General features: G+C 40.2%; 2 protein-coding genes across 3 annotated transcripts in view; one reads left to right on the top strand and one right to left on the bottom strand.

The window, feature by feature from the left end:
• Positions 1-4,730, top strand: part of LOC143293822 (protein dcd1B-like) — a 30,972-nt gene extending 26,242 nt beyond the window's left edge. Inside the window, exon 14 of one of the 2 annotated variants that reach the window (XM_076605094.1) lies at positions 4,586-4,730. In XM_076605094.1, coding sequence (XP_076461209.1) covers positions 4,586-4,655 — 70 coding nt within the window. In that variant the 3' untranslated portion in view covers positions 4,656-4,730. The remainder of the gene's footprint in view (positions 1-4,585) is intronic. The other variant, XM_076605104.1, reaches the window with a different exon arrangement.
• A 234-nt stretch (positions 4,731-4,964) lies between these two features.
• Positions 4,965-15,398, bottom strand: LOC143288245 (phosphonoacetaldehyde hydrolase-like). Its single transcript, XM_076596597.1, has 3 exons — positions 15,249-15,398; positions 14,066-14,205; positions 4,965-13,600 (listed from the first exon to the last, which is right to left on the bottom strand). Exons 2-3 carry the CDS (start codon positions 14,198-14,200, stop codon positions 12,893-12,895), a joined length of 843 nt encoding a protein of 280 aa, XP_076452712.1. The 5' UTR covers positions 14,201-14,205; positions 15,249-15,398; the 3' UTR covers positions 4,965-12,892.
• Between the last annotated feature and the right edge of the window lie 342 nt (positions 15,399-15,740).

Below are 15,740 nucleotides of genomic sequence, written 5' to 3'. Positions count from 1 at the left end.
GTGTGTGTGTGTGTGTGTGTGTATGCCCCCACCCCTCCCCCACCCCCCACGCCCCTCTCGCGCGCGTTATTGTTAATTGATTTTACGTCATTTCACCGTCATTGACGGGAACTAGGGAGAGTTGGTGGAGAGGGAAGTAAAAGCGGAGATTAGAAATCTCCGGTAAAAGGAAGTTGCAAGAGGGATTGAAGTGTGTGATATAATGAATAGGATATGGAAGATTGGCCTTCTGTGTATATGCTACACACAAGGGGTGCTATTTTTCTGTTCATGTGTAACTGTTTGTTTTTAATTCGCAGAATTTCACGTAAAATTACTGTACTTTTCATCTTTTTTCGTCGGTGAACTCATACTACACAAAACTGTAGTATTCATGCAAGGACAAAGGAAATTGCATATTAACTGCCCCTGAAAGACTCTGCTCCTTGTTTGGTTGCCCTGTCCACTTCATCATAATAAGAAAACGAAGAATGGGATCGTATCCAGAAACTGCTGTACACCGCAAACCTAAAGCAACTTGATGAAGAAGTGGCTCATTTCAGTTATAATTTCGTGCCCGCACGCGCATGCATGCATGCATGCGTGTGTGTGTGTGTGTTTGTGTTGCGATGAAAAGCTGGGACTAACGGTGTCACAGCTTAAGAGTTGTCTGCAATGAACTGGCAATTGGAAAAACAAAATAAGTATCACCATGGCTTGTGTAAACCTGATCAAAATTAATAATGTAAGGTGTCTGCGTTTTTGCACACAAAAGAACTCGTTCCAAAAGGTTCATGTCGATGCTTCCCCGGGTCTAAGTTTCCCCAGATCTATGCTTCCCAAAGTCTACAATCCGCCAGGTCTATGTATGTTTAATCATACATACACTTTTTGGGTACTGGTCAGGAGTGGTCAGTAGTAGACAGCTGTGCTCAATGGTCGGCAGTGGTCAGTGGTGGCCAGGATCTCACAAACATGCGCAAACGTGATGAAACAACTTGAACGCAATCTGATGATTTTTGCATCGTGGTCAGTAATTGTCAGCAGTGGCAAGAAATGGTCAGTAATAGCCAACAGTAGTTAATATAGTGGTCAGCTAATGGTGAAACGTCCCATTGATGCATAACCGTCATAAAGTGATGCAAGTTGAACTCTGATAGTGTTCAACAGTGGTCAGTAGTGGTCAAGCAGTGGACAAACACCAGCTTCGACATAATAATGGGCAGATGTAACAAAATAACGCAGTCTGAGCACTTTTGGGTCGTGGTCCATTGTGGTCAGCAGTAGTCCTAGATCTGGGGAAACACAGTCCTGGCGGAATATAGACATGGGAGAACTTAGACCTGGCTGAAAGAAAATTTTGGGGAACATAGCTAACCCCGCTCCAGGTGCGGTTGTCCCTACCAAACAGATCTGAAACGAACCAGGAACACTGCTGCTGTGAAATATGTCTGACCGTGTTTGGTGTGCACAAATGTTAGCTGTGTCGCTGGTGGCAACTGACTGACAGTTAGTCGCAGTGGTTGGCTTAAACGAAGATTATAGATCTGTTCCTCGATCCAAACTTGTGCCCAAGTTCAGACTCTTCGACCATACAAGAACTCAACTGCACACCACAACCCCCTCACCCCCTCCTCTGTATCTGTTTGATCGTGTTCAGACTTGTCTCCTCCGTTACCAGAGATACCAGACTACCAGTTTAACTCTGAGCTGTTCGATGTTGTTATCTCAGAAGAAGCCGTCAGGAAGCACCTCGCCAACCTGAAGACTGGTAAAGCACCTGGACCCGATGGAATCACTCCGCGCATGTTGGTAGAACTAGCTGACGTCCTTGCTACCCCTATTACAATGATCCTCAGGAGGTCCTTGGACACTGGAGTAATCCCCAACACATGGAGAACTGCAAACGTTACACCAATTTTCAAAAAAGGCAGTCGTCTCAGCCCAAATAACTATAGGCCAGTAAGCCTAACCTGCATACTCTGCAAGATTTTGGAGACACTTGTCCGTGAACAGGTCACAGCACATCTGCAAGAAAATAAACTGATCAGCAGGCAACAACATGGCTTTACGCAGGGACGATCATGCACAACTCAGCTGCTGGAGACTTTGGACATATGGACTGAGATGATTGATGCAGGCAGAGGGGTGGACGCAGTGTACATGGACTTCATGAAAGCCTTCGACAGCGTGCCTCATCGCAGACTAGTGGCCAAGGTGAAAGCACATGGCATCAGCGGAAAGGTCCTTGAATGGATAAGAGACTTTCTCTCTGACAGGTCACAGCGTGTTATAGTAAACGGCGTAAGATCAGAGCAGGCAAAGGTGACGAGCGGCATCCCTCAAGGCAGCGTCTTAGGGCCTCTACTTTTCGTCATTTACATCAATGACCTGCCACGTCATGTCCACAGTCATGTCGAGCTCTTTGCAGATGACACCAAGATTTTCTCATGCAGTGACGATAGTGAGTCGAGGGGTATGCTTCAAGAGGACCTAAATCGATTACAGCAATGGTCCATGGACTGGCAACTCCGTTTCCATCCAGATAAATGCAGCGTCCTAAGATTGGGCAACCCTAAGGAAGCAGCCCACTACTGCATGAGAGGACGGGAACCTCTGGGAGTGGAGTGCACACATTGGCTGGAGGAGAGTGACGTACAGAGAGACCTGGGTGTACTGGTGGACAAAGAGCTAAGCTTCAAAAATCATGTGGCACATGCAACAGCAAAAGCCAACAAAGTCCTAGGGGTCATAAGAAGGTCTTTCGACCATCTCACGCCAGAAACCTTTGTCTCGCTCTATAAGTCCCTGGTGAGACCAGTCATTGAATATGGTCGTTCAGTTTGGCAGCCAAGACACAAGACCCTACGCACTGACATAGAGGATGTACAGAGGCGAGCAACCCGCCTGATAGGCTCCCTGAAGCAGCTCTCCTACCCAGAGCGTCTCGCTAGTCTGAGACTGCCTAGCCTGGAACATCGCCGAACAAGAGGTGACATGATAGACGTGTACAAGTACGTACACGGAATATACGACACAGATCGACCCATGCTGCACCTCTTTCAAGGCAGGGACACCCGGGGAAACACCCTCAAGCTGGCCAAGGGTCATTGCAGGCTGAGCTTGCGTGCTGGGTATTTTTCTCAGAGAGTCGTCACTGTATGGAATGGCCTCCCTGATAGTGTGGTGACTGCCCCATCAGTAAACGCCTTTAAAAACAGACTGGACACGCATTGGAAGAGCCTGCCTACACTGTACGACCCAGCCTGTCACCATTAATATGCCACGCATGCTGCATAACAAGTGGGAGATATTTTCTGGATCGGTGAACAGGCCGGTTAGGCCTTCAACACCGCAATATACAAGTACAAGTAAGTAAGTAAGTTGTTACCTCACGTCTGGATTACTGCAATTTGTACCAGTGGGTCTTCCAGCTGATCACAGTCGTTTGCAGAAAGTTCAGAACAGTGCGCATGAACGTGTAAGTTAGTGCGGAAATCTACGCGTGAGCATGTGACACGTTTGCTCAACTGAAAGAGGAGCATTGGCTTCCAATTAAATTCCGCATTCAATTCAAAATTGCCACGCTTGCGTAACGCTGTTTTGATGGTTGCCTACACTCCTTCAGTACCTTTGTTCTTCACTAGCAATTTACCAGTCTTCCCGGCCACTTCGATCACCAGCTTAAAGGTTACTTTGTTCGTGTGCCGAACACAGACATGAAAACTTTCGGTCACCGATGTCTGGAACTCACTGCGTGTTGATCCGCGAAATACCCCATCTCAGGACTCTTTAAAGTCCCAGTTGAAAACTTGTCTTTTTTGTCAGGAATTAGACTAATCTGCTGTTATATTTGGGGTTTACAACTTTTCCAGTGTTGTGTGAGTATGTATGGGTGGAAGTACGTGCTGTGTGTATGTGTGTGTGTGTGTGCTGTCCATGGTACGAGGATGGTGACTATTTCTTCGTGGTTGATTCATTTTCTTGATAGTTGTTGCTTCTCTTATGTAACATGCATCCTAATTTGTGGAACGCCATGAGTGATTGTTATTTGAATTTTCTTGAGAATTGTGGTTTCTTTTCTTGTTAATGTTATATTGGATATGTGAAGCGCCATGAGCCTCTCTGTGCGGGAACAGCGCTATCATTAGAAGAGCCCCTCATTATCATTATTATCAGATGAACGCCACTGTTTGTCTCATATGACAACGGGGAATTTGGACGTATAATGCGTTACTTCCAGTATGCGTGTGCAAAAAAACAGGCGACCGATTTCAATAATTTGCTGTAAACACATAGGGAAGGACATTGCATCCGAACAAATGTGAAAATAGAAATATAGCTGTAACACGCATTTTCACCCCCCCCCCCCCCCCCCCACGCCCCCTTATCTGATGATAAAATAGAGGAGACCTGACAGAGCAAACAGAAGACGGGAGTTGTAAGCCGCAATTAAAACAGACTATGCACGTGCGTTTCGCACTTGTTTATATTGCATGCACACAGTAAATACTAGCTGTTCGGTGGCGATGATTGTTTCATGGAGCAATAGCGCGCAGTGACTGACATTTACGCCTTTCATTCGTAAATGTTTGTGTGTTCGCAGGCAGTATGTGCGACTCAATATGACCCGGCTGTTTGAAGAACAGGCCACGGCAACTGTGGTTTCCACGTGATGACAGCTGAAGCAAAGACATGGCCTTGTAGTGCATGTGTGACTTTGTGTTTTATTAAATTCTCTGTGTGTATGAAGCTCAGAGAGTGGTGTGTGTGTGTGTGTGTGTGTGTGTGTGTGTGTGTTGTGTTGTTGGTGAGGGGGGGAGGTTGTTCATAAACTTGAATTTTTTAGATTTTGCCTTCTGTCATGCTGTGTGTACATGTGAGTATGTGAAGTTGCATGTGTGTTTTATGAAGACGTTTTTGTTAAAACAATAATACAATGCAGATTGTGAACACACATACACACACCAAATCTCTGACTGGGGTACAAATGTTTATTTTCCTGACTGTCAGGCAGATTACATCATTCATAAAACTACACACCATATTCCACTACAACAAAAATCCAGAACATCCCAGAATATCATAAACCAAACAACATTTTGAACACAATGAAGAATGCTGTAGTTATCAATGCACCAATGATTGAATACCCTTTCTTTCCCCAGAAAAAAAGCATCAGAAAAAAAAGAAAAAAGGAACTTCATCTTAAGTATATCTTTTTCAGCTCTGTTCTATCATTATTAACCTGAGGGGCACTAGCTGTTTATATATCAATAAGCAAAGTGCATCCTGTATGTCAAATGATAAATCATTGTTCATAGAACAATGAAAGTTCAAACATGCAAACACACATACATGTTTATAGTCCCACAGATCATAGACACTCATTTCTAATGTTAGTGTCTATGCACATATGCATGACACCAGTCCATACAAGTAAAAAAAAAAAAAAAAAAATGAAGGAAGAAAAAACACCATACGTTTTTTAAAACAGAGACAGGGAAGTTTGAACTGATAAAAAAAACAAACAAACAAACAAAAAAAACCATACAAAAAACAAAACAAAAACAAATCAGATTTCTATATGAAGCCCCCCACCCCATCCCTAACTACATGCCAAACCAACAGTGTTATCCTGATGACTGTACAAACGCTCACAGCCAAGTAAAAGGAAACCAAAAGAACCAACAAAATAAACTAAAATTCTGCAGCAGTCTGCTCCAATACTCATCTATTACTGGAAAAGACTGCAGAACATTAGTTTATTTTCACATGTTTGGTACTTTATGTTCTAATTTGATTGAGTTCGCATCAAACAGCTGTTTGTGTCATGTGTACAGAGAAACAGCAAACACTGGTGTGAAGAATTCGTGCAGAACAAATATGTAAATGCAGAAGCTCAGTTCAAGTCATTTTAACCACTTACAATTAGTCAGATCTATTATAATTTTCAAAAAGTCATCATTACTCATTTTGAGCTGGATTTCCACTAATTCTGGTGTCAAAATCTAACTGGCTTTGCTGGTAATGTTAAGCATGATGACAAGTATGTATGAAGGCAAAACATTTCAAAAACAGCCCACCTAAAGCATGGGGAAGATGGAATAACATGTAGTATTTACCTATATGTATGTATACAAATTTATTTATGTTTTTCTTCTTAATATGTTTTAGACTTTGAGCATCCTACATCTTAAAAAAAAAAAAAAAAAAATCCAAGATCACTAAATATTAACACTGATTTTTTCCTTATCTTGTTCCACATCTGCCTGTATCATGAGAAAATCTGGCCACCAATTTCAGAGTATCAAGGTGGCAACAGACTGACTTGATCATGATTGTATGTTCACATTGGTGAATGTCACTGCTATTCACAGGAACAGCTATTGTCATTCATAAATGCACCCTTGATCACCCAGTAATTAATCCTGGGCTTCGGGAGATGAAACCACAGCCCCATGTCAGGAAGTTACTTGCTCTGCACTGTGTGCATGTGTTTGTGTGTGTGTGTGTGTTTGAATGAGTGTGTGAATATGCCTTGGCCACCTGGCATGTTCTTTGAGTGAAGTGTCCACACACATCCACTGTGTGCTGTGTGTGAATGCTTCTAAAATAAGCAAGCCGTTGTGCAAAGCTCATCTCAGGCACACGTACACATCAAAATTATCATTTTGGGAATCACATTTGTGTTCAGCCACTTCATGCTTTTTGCATGTTCAGTGTACAGCAAACTGTACATGTACAGTACTGCTCATTGGGTACATCATGACACAAAAGCACCATGCAAGGTGAAACATATAGTAAGGTATAGTTATCAAATCAAGGTACCATGGCACGACAGTATCACCAATTTGAGATCAGTTGAACAGTGGCCCTATGGACATGGTGACCATTTATGAGGCAGGAGGTCCTGAATTCAAGTCAAGCAAAGACCTGCATTTTGTTTCTCCACCATACACTTGACCCCATACACTTGACCTAGACTGCTGGGTGCTAGTCTTTCAGAAATGGTAATAAACCAAGTTTCAATGTGTAATTAGGATAAGTAAAAGAGCAAAATAGATGTTCCTGGCAAAATTCTACGGAAATACAGAACAGGGAAACAAATACAGATGCTGACAAAGAAAAATGTGAATCTGCACTGTGGGAACAAGCTTTCCCCGGGACAACCCAGATTTCACACTGAGAAACTGGCTGTCACATCAGACTTGATGAGTGAAATACTGCGCACAATTGTCTTAAGGTTAAAAATACACTGATTGGTCTATGGCACTGCCATTCACTCCTCAATGTCAGGTTTTGTTAAATTCAAGATTACACCAGCACATGGGCTATCTACTCTTATCCAGATAAAAAACAACAAAAAACATTGTTTTTATTACAAACCCTTTCCAGTAAATCAGAAACTGATTGCACATACACACACTGATGGGTTTTTTGTTGTTGTGTTTTTTACTTTCTTTTTAAACATGGTAAATTGTGACATAAATGTTGTCAAGTTTACATCAACCCTTTCAAGATTAAAGAAAACTGACTCACCGAATTACAAACACACACACACTATTCAAATACATAACACATATAACATCCCAGCAATGAGCATGATTTTATCAAGGAAGGTTATGACTGTAATGTGGCAGTATTTGTATATGTATTTCTCTTTTTTGTCACAACAGATTTCTCTGTGTGAAATTTGGGCTGCTCTCCCCAGGGAAAGCGTGTCGCTACACTGAGAGCACCACCCATTTAAAAAATTTTTTCCCTGCGTGCAGTTATATTTGTTTTTCCTATTGAAGTGGATTTTCTCCTGAATTTTGCCAGGGGCAACCCTTTTGTTGCCATAGGTTCTTGTACATGCGCTAAGTGCATGCTGCACATGGGACTTTGGTTTATCATCTAATCCCAATGACTAGCGTCCAGACCACCACTCAAGGTCTAGTGGAGCTGTGATTTGAACCAGCGCGCTCAGATTCTCTCTCTTCCTAGGTGGACGCGTTACCTCCATGCCATCGCTCCACAACTCAAAGCAACTGATTTTTATATCATCTTTCCAGATCAGAAAGTATATGTTGATAGATAGAAAGAAATATAGATATCTACTTTTACAATTTTTTTTTTGTAAACTCCAGATTCATATTAAGTACATTTATGCTTTTGGCAGGTTTTAAGAGGCACAATATTACTTCAGTGGATTGAATTTCAAAGATTGCAGAGTTCACTGATGTGGGAGTGAATGAAAAACTGCTGAAAATCCACAACCGTTTAATCCGTAACTGTGGGGCCATACAGACATCCACACTATAAAAGCATGCTAGCAACATCAGAACAGACTGCAGAGTAATACGGAGTAATATTTCATGCATTGTCTTTCTGACTAAATGGAAACAACACAAGCTGGGCATCATAGCAATTTTTTGAAAAAAATCTGTTTACAGTACAATCACCCGCCACATCAGAATGGATGCAATAAGGCAAAAAACAACAACAAAAACACGCAAAAAAACACCAATGAAAAACAAGACAGATGCAGTCATTAGTTCTTGTTTGAACCAATTTCACATCACATTTTGATCAAAAGACACTTTGTCCATGGGATTTAACTGGGAAACAGGCCATGGTATTGTATTTTGCTTTTCTCTGCCACCCATTCATGTTAAAAATCAGTTACCAGAACATTGCAAACCACTTTCCAAAGAACAAACATACGATACAGAAATCAATTACACTGCTAACCACCTTTCAAAGATCAAACATATTAAAATCAGTTACATCTCAAACTACTTTCCAAACATACAATTTTCACAAAAGAGCAAATTAGTTATCACTGAGTTTTTTACTCACTTGTGTAAATAAAGCAAGTCTATGTAACAACCAGGTGTTCGGTTGTGTATGTGTGTGTGTGTGTGTGTGTGTGTCCATGGTAAACAAAACATTTCCTCTGGAAATACTTTGTTTGCCAATATGAAATTTGGATTAAACATAGTGGGAAAAAAATCTTAACAGTCTTCACAACAATAGGATTGTAAGTCTTCCTGATTAAACTGCATTTCTAAATCATCAACAGCTTATTTTGTTGAGGATCCAAATCCCCAAAAAAGCACAATTTATAGTTTGGTTTGAAGATGGCCTGACCATGTTTTTCTTGTTGGCAATTCAAAAAGAAAATACAGATTATTGACAGAACACATACAGTGACACTTACAACACCATCCATGTGTTTACTGCATATAAATATTTTATAGTGGATACTAAATTGACTAGAATGAACATGACTGAGAAATTGAATGGACCACATTCTAGTTTCTGTCAGCCTGTCAAACACAGAGATATAGAGAAAAGGGCTACATGTTGCTGTGTGCCTGAGGCGATGACAACGTCTCCTTTACTGCGGACTTTAAAGAATTTCTTAAATAATCGAGATATACCAAAATAATATGATTTAAATGGCGTTATCACCTCACCTCAAATACCATATATAATTTATGACACATGAAAAAAAACATAAGTTTAGATTTTTTTTTTAAAATGACATTGGTATGCCCATTTAGTGCTGTATGTAAGTCTCTGTATTCCCACACCGAATGTGCTTGGTTCAAACCTGCTAACATAATTTTTTCCCCAAAGCGTTATATTATTAAATATAGAACACATTCTAACTTCTTTTTTCTTTTCTTTTTTTACTGGACAGTGTATCACAAAAGAGTTTTGAAGGCCTTGCCTCTCTTGTTTATGTTTATTGTCCATAGTGTAACATTGCAAAACAACTCCACAAAAAGGATCTGTTACCACTGGCCATGCTTTGGGGGAATAACCCACAGAAATACTTCATATAATTTTTTTTAAAAGACTGTTCATTAGTTGCTGGTTTTTGTTCTTTGTTTTTTTTTTTTTTGTTTTTTTTTTAAATCAGTCGATAGGTCTATGGATACCCTTTGAATGAGCTATTGCAATGTGATGCTACGGTTTCAGTTTTCCCCACATCCTTTCATGTGATTCTTCACACCTTGATTGTACTTGCAAGATTTGATCTTTATGAACATCATCACAGCTTTCTGTTTTACCAAAAATGACTGGTGCTTTACTGTCAAATGATTTATGCTTAGCATTAAAAAACAAAAAAAACCAAACAACAACAACAACAACAAAAACAACATCTGAAAGCTGCCAGTCATCACAAACAAACAAAAAGAGTTTGCACGGTCAATACATGCAGACATATATGGACTAGCAGCCTGGCAACAGAGTTAAGAAACTATGCACTACTGGAATATGTCATATGGGATGACACTGACAATCCTTATTGCTCTCAGTCTTCATCATCTTTTCTGTCTCCGGTGACTAACTGTATGTATCATGTATGCTATGTATCACAAATTGCAGACATCTGACTTTCCTTCCTTTAGGGAAGCTATCTTCAACCACTAGCACCAACAGTCAAAGCTGCTTGTTACTTTGCAGCTGTTTGTTTACATGTAATTGATTTTTATTTTTCAAGCTCTGAATGCTACTCTGTGTTTTCTGTTTCCATTGATCAGTGTGCCACACCATGCTAATTAGCCATGACAGCACACAGACACACACCTGTTGTCTGCACTGACTACTGATCACATGCATGAAATATATGACAGCCTGTCAGAGATCTGCATGATTTTTGTGCTTACAGTCAACCATGGTGACTGACTGAAAATGCAGCCTGAAGCAACGTTATCTTCACTGCTGCAGAGGAAAACAGACAAGTTTAAAAAAACAACACTTGTTCCTAAATGCACATTTTTTTTTTTCCAACAAAGGATATATTTTTTGTAATTTCTGGAATCCAATGTCATTCACTGACCCTATCCATAAGTATGTCACCCTGTTTGCCTTGCATGATGGCAGCCATGTTCCAACATTTTCAAACTAGTGTCAACAGTCATATAATAAATAAGTGTAACTATAAAGGGCTCTGAAACATCCACTGGAAAAGGGGGACTGACATCCAAAAGGAAAAAAAAAAAAAGCCCTGCACACAGTTAAGCAACATGCAAACTAGCAAACAAACCCGTAACAAAAAAAGACACATGTTGATGGAATGCACTGGTTCTGTTTAACTCACTCAGTACGGCCAGTCCTCTCTTCTCCTCTACACAGACCCTTCAGATGTCCAGTGGGTGTCTGAATGACTCAACCTTTAGCTTCCGTCGTCAGAATTGTGGTATTCTTTGTCAACATTCACCTCTTCAGTATAAGAGCCTTCCGCTTGCAATATTTTGATGATGGTAATTGGCGTGAAACGCTGTTAACGTCGTCTCTTTCGCCGTTCGTATGGAGAGAGTTAAGTATGGTACAATAATTTGTGGATGAAATATACACCTGCCCACCACAATCACACTGCCACCCTGCTGCCACAAACATTACATTCTGTGCTAATGTAGTTGGACTATAGGTTCTAATAAATTCAGTCTGATGGTTTTTTTGGTTTTTTTGGTTTTTTTTTGTTTTGTTTTTTTTATCTCATGGCACTATATCTGATGCTGCTGGCTTCTTGTATAATACAACACTGATCAAAACAACAGCATTTAAACTTGTGACACAAGTGTTTCATCCACAAAAACCCTTGCTCTTTTTAACAACTGCTTCATTTTATCAGTGCTTCCCCTCACTTCAACCCAATTCTCTCTCTCTCTTAGTCCACATTTGTGTTCAACACTTATGCATTAGTCTCTAAATTTTATGACAAAACTATGCTTTGTTTCCTGGGCTTTCAGACGCATTAATACATGAAAATTAATGTCATTTTTATGCTGGTAAGAACACAAGCCTGGAGAGGGTAGCATCTGACTAACTAATAACCGAAGTTCCTCATTCCAAATTTACTTCTGTCAGTCTATCCTTCCTCCATGATTTCTACTGATCTATTTATATAAAATACTGAAATCAGGACCATCCTGCCCTATTCTATGTATCCCAAATGATCAAATATATCTAGTTATCTCTTCAATAGTGTTACGCTCTATGGCTATATTCAAACTATGACATTTCCACATCTACTAAACACACACACACATTTAAGCACCTGTTGCTTACATTCAGGAAGTTCACCTCAGTTCAAACAAAATATGTCTCCAGAAACCAGTATCATTTCATGTATTGCACTTGTATTGTTTTGTTTTGTTTTTATCAAAAGCTGAATGCTTTGGTTGTTAACAATTACAACGTTCACTTCTTCAAAAAAATGTTCCACTTTAGTTTAATTTGTGGTTTAATTTTATATGGTACGAACAGAGGAGGAATGTCAGTTCTAACAGCGATATGTTTAAATTTATCAGTACTTGGTTGAACACACACACACAGAGCTAAAAACTATTCACTTAATCAGCACTCGCACACAAAGAGCACAAAATTCAAAATGGAAATAAAAACATTCATTAAAATGTTGCAACCATGAAAAAAAAGCCATTTCACATTCAACTCTCTGCATCTGTAATGAAGAAACACACCAACTGACCAAGAAAGAAAAAAGCAAAAACATTAAGCATACAAAAGCAAACACAATGCAATTAACCAAGGCAGTAGTGTCCCTTTTTAATACTGTAATTGATCACGTCACATATTCTGAAGAGAAACTAATCATTCATTTATGCAGTAAGATGCATGTGACTTCATATCAATGATTATATCAACCCAAAATATGAGAAACCACCAGTGAAGGCAAGATCCCAAATCAAAAACATCAGAAACTGAAGACATCAGTGTAACATCTTTTGTTCGACAGGTGAAAGGCCAGTAACACAGAAACAAAAATTACTTTAATACAAAACCAGAATATCAAGGCAAAAATCTCTACCACCAAATGAATGCATGAAAACCCCAAACATGCCAAGACACAAACACACACGTCTCAAAAAGTAAGAATACATGAACTACAACTTCATGGCTTCTCTCCTCTGGCAAGGCGAGCATTGATATCAGCCACCACCTCAGGCAGCTCCACTATCGAGTCAATAACATAATGAGCACCTGCCTTTTCCAAAATATCCCGAGAGCATTTCAAACGCTCCTCCATATCACTTTCTGACAGCTCTTCTTCATGCTCCAAGCTATCAACATCCATGTAGTTACTGTAGCGAGCCACCCCCACCCCCCAGCACCCAGCATTCATGGCCTCCCCAATCCCACTGACTGTGTCATCCACTTTGACCACAGACTGAATGGGGTGAACATCAAGGAGGTCCAGGTTTTTGTACAGCATGAAGGGTTTGGGACGAGCACCATTCTCCACCTCGTCCCCAGCCACGTTCACGTCGGGCTCATACCCTTGTTTCTTGGCTTCAGACAGGAGCACATCCACCATGGGACGAGTGAAACCTGTGGTCATTCCAATTTTACATCCTAACTCATTGCGGAGCTGATTGACAGCTTCAGCAGTGCCTGGCAAGATCGACCCGTACTTCCCTAGCACAGCAATCTGCATTGGCACAAAGTCCTTGAACATGGTTTTGACGTCCTCATCTGTTGGCATCTTACCGTAAACATCTTGCCATCGCTTACGTACTGCAGGCATGCGGGTGATCTCTGCAATGTGAAGGTCTTTACGAAGACCCATTGGTTTCCGGGATTCCTCCATTGTGATAGGCACCTGAAGTTTTAAAATTGATACTTATACAAAAATACTCTATTGAGTCAGAAGATGTGGCAGTTTGGGGTTAAAACATGACATCATGACCACAAAAAATGCACATGCACATACACAAACAACAACATACCAATACTAAATATAATGTGTGTACATTCTTATCTTTATCAGTCCTGATAAGGTTGTTTACATGTTTGCGATACTGTCTCTGCATGCCTCTGCACACAAATTATTGGCTGTCTGTGTTTGTGCCTTTCTGGATGTCAATCTGTGAGTATTTCCATGTATCCATCTTAAATAATGTCTCAACATGCTGAGATCCCCTCAGTAAAGTAGGGGTTAAAACATGATCAATATGTACGTATGGAAAATGTGGTGCCTAATGAACTGGTTAACTGAAATAATCACATGTACAGCAAAAATGACCTACTGACATTTTATGCTATTAGATTTATTGTTTATACTCACCTTGAACTTTTTGAAGAGGTCCACAAAAACTACCGCTGGTGCCAGGACATACTTGTCCACAGTTGTTCCACTCCAGTCCAGAATACAGGCTTTCACCGGGCCTACGTAACTGCGGGAAAAGCGAAAGCAGCTCATGTTTGCTGAAAAAAAGAAAAAATACATATCAATACAGTATAAATGATAATAAAAATAATGACAGCAACAGCAGCAGTTGACATTCTATGTTGTCATCATCACCATTGTCACAGAGGTAACAGGGTTATCAACTGTTTTAAAATGCTTGAAAGGTTACTAAAAGTAGCAGATAAATTAGTAAAGGAAATATGAAAGTGTCACTGGAATGATTTCAGCAAACAAATACAACAAAAACATTTACTTACTGTTTACATTATCTATGGACATCTTAATGTTTAAGAAAATTACATTGCATAAATAAATCACAATCAAAATAAAAGAAAATCATAAACATGCTTTAGCTGAATAACAAAGAAACAAACCAAACAACAATAACAACAAAAATCAGTCAACTCACATTTATTTCACACAAGTGAGAACCTGTCTTTTGACTGTATTAGTGTATACCTTTGTCACACTCTTTCCCTTTTTGTCTTCCTTAAGCATCCTTATGCAAGCTAAGTATCTTGTGTATGTGTTTGCAAAATCATTTTCAAATTGACAGAAGATTGTGTTTTGTGAACAAAGCAAAAGGAAATGGATCTATAAGTGTAAGTGATCAGTAAGTGATTAATTAATATATATATATATATATATAAAGATGAGCATGATTATATGCGTTCTGTCATACGTACTCATCTCTCATCCACTATTATGTCCTCCACAGCTGTGTGAGTACGACATTGAGCCTGACCCTTGCATTGTTCATTTGTTGCATGGGTCGATGCAGCTTGGCATCTTTTAATTTCAAGCCACTCATCGCACTGCCTTCATGTTTATCTTATATGTTGGCTACACTCGTGTATCCATGTTAAATCAGAGATTCTGACTCGTGCGCATCACTCGAGTCCATCTATACCTGGCTGCTTCAACTCACATTGGGAATTATTTTAAGTCAAGTATAATCAGTTTGTGCGTGTGAGTTACTCATGTTTAGCTTCTACATACATGTGAATCCAATCAGTCACTGACGATGCAAACATCGGAGGACGTTCCTCATTTCACTCACCTGTCGATTTCGATGTGTCAGTGGTTGCAAGTTGGCGCACAAAACAGCAGCTGAATCAGTCTCCACCGGTCTTTCCTCCACGCGACCTCCACAGAGCTCTGTTACTCTCCGTCTGTGCCTGCGATTTAAATGAAGTTCAGCTGTCTGCTGTGTGTGTGATGACACGAAGGACCAGAGACCTTCACCTTTGTTGTTTACTAACGTACACAGCTGCTTCGAAAATGATTGGTCCAGCAGGGGCAAGGTGGAGGGGTGGGGGGCGTGTCCTTGTGTAGGGACTGGTTCGTGCTGTCGGTGGATGGTTCTGTAGCTTTGCCAACCACAGTTTATTACATTGAAAATATCTGTCTTAGTCTCATGTAGGCTATAAAATAAAATGAAATGACATGTCTTGTTTTTCTCCTCAGTTGTAATATTTCGATTATTTTACACCGAAAAAAAGATAAGAAAATGAACAATAAATTATGGCACCGTGTGTGCTGCCAAGGGTTT

Source organism: Babylonia areolata, chromosome 1, assembly GCF_041734735.1.
Source record: "Babylonia areolata isolate BAREFJ2019XMU chromosome 1, ASM4173473v1, whole genome shotgun sequence".
NCBI lineage: Eukaryota > Metazoa > Mollusca > Gastropoda > Neogastropoda > Buccinidae > Babylonia > Babylonia areolata.
This window is presented reverse-complemented; position numbering and strand designations above follow the sequence as displayed.